The sequence below is a fragment of the Sardina pilchardus genome, chromosome 23, assembly GCF_963854185.1.
Source record: "Sardina pilchardus chromosome 23, fSarPil1.1, whole genome shotgun sequence".
NCBI lineage: Eukaryota > Metazoa > Chordata > Actinopteri > Clupeiformes > Clupeidae > Sardina > Sardina pilchardus.
Window position 1 is genome coordinate 671,333 of NC_085016.1, and position 10,000 is coordinate 681,332.

The following is a 10,000-nucleotide window of genomic DNA, read 5'->3' on the forward strand; positions in this document are numbered from 1 at the left end:
ACTTCCTCTACACACAAAGAGATCAACTTCCTCTACAGACATAAAGCGATCCACTTCCTCTACACACAAAGAGATCCACTTCCTCTACAGACATAAAGAGATCCACTTCCTCTACACACTTAAGGAGATCCACTTCCTCCACACACACACAAAGATATCCACTCCCTCTACACACATAAAGGGATCCACTTCCTCTACATGCATTAAGAGATCCACTTCCTCTACACACACAAAGAGATCCACTTCCTCTACACACACAAAGAGATCAACTTCCTCTACACACATAATGAGATCCACTTTCTCTACACACATACATAGATCCACTTCCTCTACACACTTAAAGGGATCCACTTTCTCTACACACGTACATAGATTCACTTCCTCTACAGATATAGAGATCCACTTCCTCTACACACATAAAGGGATCCACTTCCTCTACACATACATAGATCCACTTCCTCTACACACATAAAGAGATCCACTTCCTCTACACATATAAAGAGATCCACTTCCTCTACACACACAAAGAGATTCTTCAACGTTGTGCTGACAGCAGTCATTATGATCCATGATAATGAATGAATTTACGGTTTGGGTAGCGTCTGAATGCTCCATCATAAACCTGATGGTAAATCCATAGCTAAATTATCCTACATAAATTCCTGACTCCGATCCATTACACACTGTCTCACATTACTGTCCGTAATGAAATGAGTGTGCTCATCTGAGTCAGTAATGAATGATGTTGGAGGAGGCACAAGTCACCAGTATGAAATGGTACACTGTGGCTCTCACACAGAACAGAAGCATGTGTTTACACACACATCTCTCTCTTGCTCTCTCTCTCGCACACACAGTATACACACACATCTCTCTCTTTCTCTCACACACACACAGTATCCACACACATCTCTCTCTCTCTCTCACACACACACAGTATCCACACACATCTCTCTCTTTCTCTCTCTCACACACACAGTATCCACACACATCTCTCTCTTTCTCTCTCACACACACAGTATCCACACACATCTCTCTCTTTCTCTCTCACACACACACAGTATCCACACACATCTCTCTCTTTCTCTCACACACACACAGTATCCACACACATCTCTCTCTTTCTCTCTCACACACACAGTATCCACACACATCTCTCTCTTTCTCTCTCTCTCACACACACAGTATCCACTGAGCTCAAGCAGATCTCTCATTTAAACCCTTTAATTACAGTTCATTTATGGCTTTATTTGTCATGCCTAATTTAGCGTTATTTGTAGCGATCCAAAACACTCGCAGACAGTTGGTTTTAAGTGACAGCCCTTAGTGAGAATTAGCCGTGATGTTAGATAGTTTAATGCTCCTGGTCTTTACATTCAGCATGCAGAGTGTGTGTGTGTGTGTGTGTGTGTGTGTGTGTGTGTGCGTGCGTGTGTGTGCGTGTGTGCGTGTGTGTGTGTATGTGTGTGTGCACGCGCCTCAAAACATGTTATTACACAGCTTAGAGACAAAAAATGACCAAACGTGTCGGTGGAGTGACATTAACTGGATCTGGATCACTGGACTGGTCAGGGTTTGACCAGATAGATGAAATGGAGTTATGACTGGACTGGTCAGGTGAAATGGAGTTATGACTGGACTGGTCAGGGTTTGAACAGATAGATGAAATGGAGTTATGACTGGACTGGTCAGATAGATGAAATGGAGTTCTGACTGGACTGGTCAGGGTTTGAACAGATACAGATAGATGAAAAGGAGTTCTGACTGGACTGGTCAGGGTTTGAACAGATACAGATAGATGAAAAGGAGTTCTGACTGGACTGGTCAGGGTGAGTAAAGGGACGTCACTTGTGGTGAGTGGAGCTGCCAAAGGCCAGTCTGTGATCTGAGTAGCCCGTGCTTCTCTCGTTACAGCATGCCAGGCCCAGCTCTCCGTTTCCCAGACGACACAACAGAACTGACCATGTCTCAGAACACAACTGACCATATCTCAGAACAGAACAGACCATATCTCAGAACAGAACTGACCATGTCTCAGAACACAACTAACCGTATCTCAGAACAGCACTGACCATATCTCAGAACAGCACTGACCATATCTCAGAACAGAATTGACCGTATCTCAGAACAGCACTGACCATATCTCAGAACAGCACTGACCATATCTCAGAACACAACTGACCGTATCTCAGAACAGCACAGACCATATCTCAGAACAGAATTGACCGTATCTCAGAACAGAATTGACCATATCTCAGAACAGCACTGACCATATCTCAGAACACAACTGACCGTTTCTCAGAACACAACTGACCATATCTCAGAACACAACTAACCGTATCTCAGCCATTAAGCTCCTCGTTTAAGACACATGAGCCCAAACACACCCAGTTTGTTTGCATCAGATGTTGAGGGAGTAATGTAACACTGGCATTGCCGGCTGCTTGTTATCTAAACCGTCCGGTCAGGCTCTTATGGACATACACCCCTAACACACTCCAATGGCCGTCAATATCCGTTAATGACGCCAGAGTGTTCCTTAACGCGTTATGAACAGCTGTTTGGGGAAGAGCCGGTCTTGGACTTGGCTTTCACCGTGCTCTGCCATGGAGTTATGACGTGGCAACATCTCCCGTCTGAAGAATGTGGAACATGTTCCCTCAAAGCAGTCCAAAATAGCATGTTTACCAGTAAAGAGGAACGTACAAACATGAGTCGGCCTGCATTGCATAACGAAATTCTGCCTGCTGACATGGATAAAGCACTTCTCAGAAACCCAGGCTTATTGAGAAATAGTAATTCCTGTGTTTATTCTAAGCGACCTCACTTGATCTTTGATCTGCTATGCTGTCTATATTGCGATTATAAAAGGGCAATGGTGTGGCCATAAGAGAGATGACATCACTGTGGTAATATACTAACCCGCTCATGTGTTTGTTTTGATTTGTCAAAGTGTAAAAAGTTCATTAAGTCAACTAAAGTCAACCATTTAAACGTTTAAAAATGATAATCTTGTTGTTGAGTCACAGTAAAGAGGTGTTGGCCCTCTCTTTAGTCTTTACGTCTATATACATCTGATATACACACATCACTTTAGTCCTTACATCTATATACATCTGATGTACACACATATCACTTTAGTCCTATACAACTGATATACACACATATCTCTTTAGTCCTTACATCTATCTGATATACATATCACTTTAGTCCTTATCTATACATCTGATATACACATACATACGTATCACTTTAGTCCTTACGTCTACATATAAATATATATCACTTTAGTTCTTACGTCTACATATAAATATACATATCACTTTAGTCCTTACATCTACATATAAATATATATATCACTTTAGTCTGTTCTGAGCTGGAGTTCAGCTTTCAGGCCCTGGGCAGCTGTTACATCATCCCAGAACTCTGCATGAAGGGGGAGAAGGCGCAAAAACAACATCAAGCACAATGGCTGTCAAGTCAGCAAAGCTGGATTTGCGCTTCGCTCGCCATGCTACCTCTCATAGTGACTAGATGGAATACTAACATCTGGACGTTAAACCTGCCACCTACCCAGGTAGGGGACGTTAAACCTGCCACCTGCCCAGGTAGGGGATGTTAAACCTGCCACCTACCCAGATAGGGCACGTTAAACCTGCCACCTACCCAGGTAGAGCACGTTAAACCTGCCACCTACAGGTAGAGCACGTTAAACCTGCCACCTACCCAGGTAGAGCACGTTAAACCTGCCACCTACAGGTAGAGCACGTTAAACCTGCCACCTACCCAGGTAGAGCACGTTAAACCTGCCACCTACCCAGGTAAGGGATGTTAAACCTGCCACCTTCCCAGGCAGGACATGTTAAACCTGCCACCTACCCAGGTAGGGGACGTTAAACCTGCCACCTACCCAGGTAAGGGATGTAAAACCTGATGTTAAACCTGCTACCTACCCAGGCAGGACATGTTAAACCCGCCACCTACCTACCTTATTTGAATGGAACATTGACAGGACAGTGGAACTTGTTGACAACATGAGAGTGATGCTGTATTCAGATAATGGCATTTATCTCACAGCTCGTTATCATTTACTCTCAAGTCACGATCCTCAACCTGTCGGCCAGGTTAGACAGGTAGCTCAGGCCTGCAGGCTGCATCTACATGCTCCCATATGTAGAGCCATTGCCATATACCACACTCATGCACTAACACAACTAATGAATCTGAACATGGTCATACGGGAACACTTTATCAACGGTGACACTCATGTTTGCACTCTACACTTTTTTTTCAATTGTCCTAGAATTGTTGTGAGAATTGAGAATTGCTTTAAAAAGCTTAAATTGTTCACCATGTTGCGAGTCTCTTTGGCTAAAAAGCATCAGCCAGATGTAATGTAATGTAGGAGGGCATGACTTGCAGTTTGATCAAAGAACAGTGGCCTTCACAAGCAACAGGAACACATCAAGCCCTTGTGAACAATGACAGGAGCCTTGAGATATTTTGATTACGATGGATTCATCTCAGGGGTTGTTTCACGTTAATCTGCAATCCAATGAACCTGCACTCGCAACTAAAAGCCTGTCCCCTGAACACACACTCATTCACAAACACACACAGAGTCCCCTGAACACACTGTTAAAAACAAAACACGAGGTCTCTGTAGACAGCCCAGGCTCTAAAAATGGCAACTCAGACAGCCTGGTGCAGCCTAGACCTTGAAACTAACAAATCTTTTAGCCAATCACAGCCTGGTGCAGCCTAGACCTTGAAACTAACAAACCTTTTAGCCAATCACTGATGAGAGGCATACGGTGTTCCAATAGCAGGGGCGGGAGAGCCGAGCTAGCACCTTTATATATATATATATATATATAAATATATAAAATACCTTATAACATATAGAAATATAAATATTAATATAGAATGCTGGCTGCAGATATGTAGTTATGACATGCTATAAATTATATGGTATAAAATATAAATATAAAATGCAGTTATGACATGTCTATGATGACATAGAAATATATATATATAATATAAAATACAAAATATAATATAAAATACCATGTGATTTCTACCCTAAAAAGTGAAACAGAAGCGGGCGTTGGAAGAATGTGTGGAAGGCTCAGCGCAACACTGCGTGCCGATCTCTATCAGCAGCACAGACTGTAACACAGATCAGATCAGACAGCGCTCAGAGGATACGAGCAGGCACACACACACACACACACACACACACACACACACACACAAGATGAGGTGTCCTGGGACATCGCCACAGGTGTCCAGCGTGGACCATCAGTTCTTCATGGAGAGCCCCCACACAGGCCACATGGACCACACACACACACACACACACACACACACACACACACACGATTCACACACATGAACACAGATTACACTCACCATTCACACACACATTTCAGACCACAAGATACCAAACTGAAACTCAAAGCAGCATTGTGAAAATAAAAGGAATTTTCTTGGAATCTGAAATTAAAGTCACACAAAACGAATTTGGATACTTACAAAAAGGAAATGTTTATTTTCTTGACCAGCATCTCAGTAGAAAAAAACATGGCATTTTAAATATTCACACATTGAAACAAAACTTTGGGGACTTTTTTTCTCTACAATCTCCTGGAATTAATCAATTTGCCATACATTTGCGGTATAGAAACATCATGGTATTCCATTTCATAGATTATTCAGAGCTGATTTGTCCCTATATAGCATTGGAGGTCATATAGCATTATATATATATATATATATCATAACTATACCCTATAGCATTGGAGGTCATATAGCATTATATATATATTTTTTAACTATACCCTATAGCATTGGAGGTCACTGCAACCTCAGGATTGGAAGTCTGGTGGTAAGTACTCTGCCAGTAGCTTGTGCAAATGGTCTAGTCCGGCAGGAGACTTAAGCCAAAGTCTGCGGCCCTTAGATCATCCCTACAGGCTTACACACAAATACAGTCTCAATATATACATTGCATATATTTTAAATAAACTATCATTAATATTAAGTTCAACCTTATTAGACACGCATATCTCGGTTCAGTGTGCCAACAGCAAACATAGCATCGCGTTGAAACAAAACAAAAACGCCAAGGGGGGCACCAGTGCAGAGCTTTCATGTCAAGTACATTTTCTCTTCCCAATCCAAGGAATAAAAGATTCGTTAAGAACCACCAGGACAGGCCGCCCGCCACCTCACTTCCACAAAACTTCGCGATGTAATCTTTGGTATGATCACCGCGGAACCCTCGCTGGGGGGTGGCCGTCTAAAGCCCACAACCACCGATTCCGATTTCTTGTTTGTATCTGTTGGTGAGGGTGTTCGCTTTGCGGGTCAGTTTAGCCAGCACTGAGTGCAGCCCACTCAAGTGAAAGTGAAAAAGCTTCTCCAAGTCCTCGTCGTCTGGCTCGACACGAGTAATCTCCAAAGCGTTTACGCCAAGTTTTTCTTTTCGCCTTTCCTCAGCCTGGAGAACTCCCCATTCGATATCATTTCGAATAGACTTCAGCAGCACGTAGTCACCGTACATGTCTGGGAAGTAGGTAGCCGAGCCATTGGTGGCACTCGTCCGTACAGGGTTAACATCCTTTTCCTCCTCAAGCGGCACATCCCTGAGAAGACTGGGCACCATTACAGTTTGATCCATGTTGTTTACAGCGCCTATGAAGCGAGTCATGGAGTTGAACAAAGAGTTCTTTTGATTGTAGGAATCATATATTTGCATCATCTTGACAGCTTGTTTCGCTTCGGAAAATAAGACAATTGCGGCTTTCCAGTGACAGAGGACAGGCGTTGTTCAGGCAGACAGCAGCGGTAGATTTGCCTTGAGGGATAACGTTAGCTACAGTAGCTCACGTATCTCACTAGTTCCGTGTTTAATCGGCTCACCGAAGACGCTAACGTTATCTTGAAAGGAACCTCCCAGCTCCTACTAAAGGAAATTGGGTCCACGTCAGGTCAGTTGACGGAAAAAGTTACCAGTTCTGTTGTCTTCACGGACATGGACTGAATCGGTTTAAATCAGACGTCAGTACAATCCCAACTCAACCAGCAGGTTAGCCGATAATCTTTGATGGTTTACTGACTGAACTGTTGAGAGCAGGTGTCTTTATAAGGGTGTATCCACACACTGCCAATGAGCCGGTTAGTTAGCTATCTCCCATGCAGGTTGCAACCGGATCAGTGACCTGAAATGACAGCCGAAGGGAGGGCAAATACATCTGTTAGAAACATCGATACGTTGTTAACGTTACAGACAAAGAAAAATGACAACAGCGTTGACCAGGATATAAAACTACCGTAAGATTTAGGCAAGCTGATTTCTCCTTGCCTAACGTTGAGTGTTAGCTTGTTAGCGATTGAATGAATACGTACAGTCAGCTAGCCAGCTATCAGGCGCTAACGTTAGCAGGCTGGATGAGACTAGCATCATCTTTTCAACCAGGAAAAGTCGGTTAACATTGCCGCTATTTTCTTTTATCACTAGCTGCTATACGATTCAACTATTCAAAGACTTATAGATAGGCTAATATGAAATATCATAAATTAAAGTTATTGTTGAATAATAGACAAACAGATAATATACGTCAACGTTAACATTAACTGATTCAAATTAGGGACAGGCTACCGTTAACAGTAGCCTAACTGACGTTACAGCAACCCACACCCCCCACCATTAGCGTTAATCTAGTAGCAGAAATATGATAACACACATTCAAAACTCACCTGCAGAAAATGCCCTATGCATCGATGATGTTTATCAGTAGCGAGTCAACAATGTCTGCAACAAGATAACTCTTCCCGAGCGCCGCCGGTGGGTGAGGCCTCGTGGAGTGACTAGTGCTGCACGGGCGGCTGCTGTTGAATATTCATGAAGGGCATCAGCCCACAGCCGTACCTCTGCTCTCAGCCAATCAGATCAGCGCCGGCGGCTCCCAGGGCGAGGCTGGCTGCCCTCAGCCAATCGGTGTCACCAGCTGCACGATGAGTCTGCTGGCTCGCTGCCAAGCGCCGGGGCTGTTGCGAAGTTGCGCTCAGACGTTGTTGGCAGTGGCGTGTGAGCCGTGGTGGATTTAGGCAAGGTTCTGTGATCTGTGTGAATGCAATTCAGCGCAGATGCACTCGCATACGATCAGACTGTTTTTAGTCTCCGACGCTGATGATTATGGCCGTTAACTCTTGGGCCTACCCTTTTGGAAAACTCTGTAGGCTAAGGCTTATAATTAGGCTATTTTTTTTAAATCATAATCAGCTGTTTCGTCACTTCCTAATGTCGAGACAAAGTTGTCTGATTTAGACATTTCTATATTCCTAGCTTCCTAAAGTTTTTGAAGAGTGTCAATTATTGCCAACAACGCCAAAGAAACTAAACTTGGGCCTTTGTGCCCGAAATGGATTACGCTTCCACTGCTGTTTATGTTACGGAGCAGCAAACCATGGCCGCAAGAACATGCGCTTATACACGCTGCCAATTACCAACCCCCGCATTCACAGAGATGTTATGGTGTGGCGAGATTCTCTCAAAAATGTACATCTACACGCGTCACTTGGTGCACTTAGAAGAAGAATAGGCCTGTATACTGTGAAAGACAAGGTCTATTAAAATTGCTAATATTTGCAAATAATATGATGGGAGGGGTGTGTGTGCTCAATGGAGAGAGCAGGCTATTCTCCCCCTCTCAGCGCGCCACTAAAAAGGTCGACGGTTTCATCGTCACGAATGATAGGAGATGTAATTTGCTCCCTCTATTTAACGGCATGAGCGTCGAAGGGACTCTGATCTGTCTTGCGCGAGTGATTCCTCGGGGAGTCTGCTGATCTGCGCTAATTTGCTTAACGAGATTAGTGTCCGTGAGAGCGGGCGCTGTCTTCTGCGGTTTACAAATTCCAGCCCGGTTCGACGCTCCCGTGGAGGCAGACGCACAACGCAGCGCGCGCAGCCGGGAAGGCTACATTCAGACAGCGTCTTGCCGTATGTCACATCCATAAGACGACAATCAACAAAAATATGTTGATATTGCCCTAGGCTACAAACTTCTCTGTTTAAGGCACCTTCTGCTATAGAACATTTTTTTATTATTATTATTCTAGACAGACACTCCGCCGTGAAGTGGCCTAACCCTTGATTAGACTGCGCCCGTCATCAACTGCCTGAGCTAAAGTAATTACAGATAATTTTCCAGTGGGCGGTATTCCGGGCCTCATACATAATCGCCTCCGCGAGTCGGCTCGTGTCTGCGGAGGACTGTCTTGTTACGTTTTTCCACGAGGTCGCGTTGCCATCTAGTGGCCGGAAACTCAACCACGTTAAAGTTTCGTGCTCCTATCCCCGTGTCTGTCCTGCGCTGGTTGTTGACTATAGACCTCTCTGCTATCTATAGGCTTACTAACCTATATGCTATCTATAGGCTGCTGTTATGCTGGTTGTTGACTAGAGACCTATCTGCTATCTACTAGGCCTGTAGGCCTACTGCCGTTAGTCGGTGCTGGTTGATAATGCTGTAGTAGGCCTAATTCATGGGTTAGTAGGCTATTTGATACAGTATCAGTTCAAAAGACCACACATTCATATCAATGCTATATCAACGATATGATATGATACAATTAAACTTATAACAGGCAATGTGTGTGCAATTCTTTAGTGTTTTACCATAAAGGACATGCTTGGTCTATTTATTCACAAGGGACACAGGCTATTGATTGCATTATTTGAACTATCTCATTATGATGCTCAGAAGAACTAAAATCTGCTGCAGCAAAACAAACAAACAAACAAAAAAGACAAGCATACACCATGGCACCCATGAAATGACCATTTTATTAATAGAGATCACAGTTGTTTACAATATCAACGTACATTTGTTGGCATGCTAGCTGGTGATGCGTTTTAAAAAGTTTATTTTATACAAAGTCTTATTGTTATGCTCATCTAACTTTTCAGATTGTGTGTGTGTGTGTGTGTGTG

At 43.6% G+C, this 10,000-nt stretch overlaps 1 protein-coding gene across 1 annotated transcript; it reads right to left on the bottom strand.

Annotated features, from left to right (window-relative positions):
* Positions 1-5,522: 5,522 nt before the first annotated feature.
* LOC134070892 (mid1-interacting protein 1-B-like) lies at positions 5,523-7,903 on the bottom strand. The gene is made up of 2 exons (XM_062527397.1): positions 7,762-7,903; positions 5,523-7,223 (listed from the first exon to the last, which is right to left on the bottom strand). Exon 2 carries the CDS (start codon positions 6,761-6,763, stop codon positions 6,302-6,304), a length of 462 nt encoding a protein of 153 aa, XP_062383381.1. The 5' UTR covers positions 6,764-7,223; positions 7,762-7,903; the 3' UTR covers positions 5,523-6,301.
* Positions 7,904-10,000: the final 2,097 nt, after the last annotated feature.

Excerpts from the sequence above, each read along its gene's own strand:
- LOC134070892 (XM_062527397.1), bottom strand. The coding sequence starts at position 6,763 with ATGATGCAAATATATGATTCCTACAATCAAAAGAACTCTTTGTTCAAC.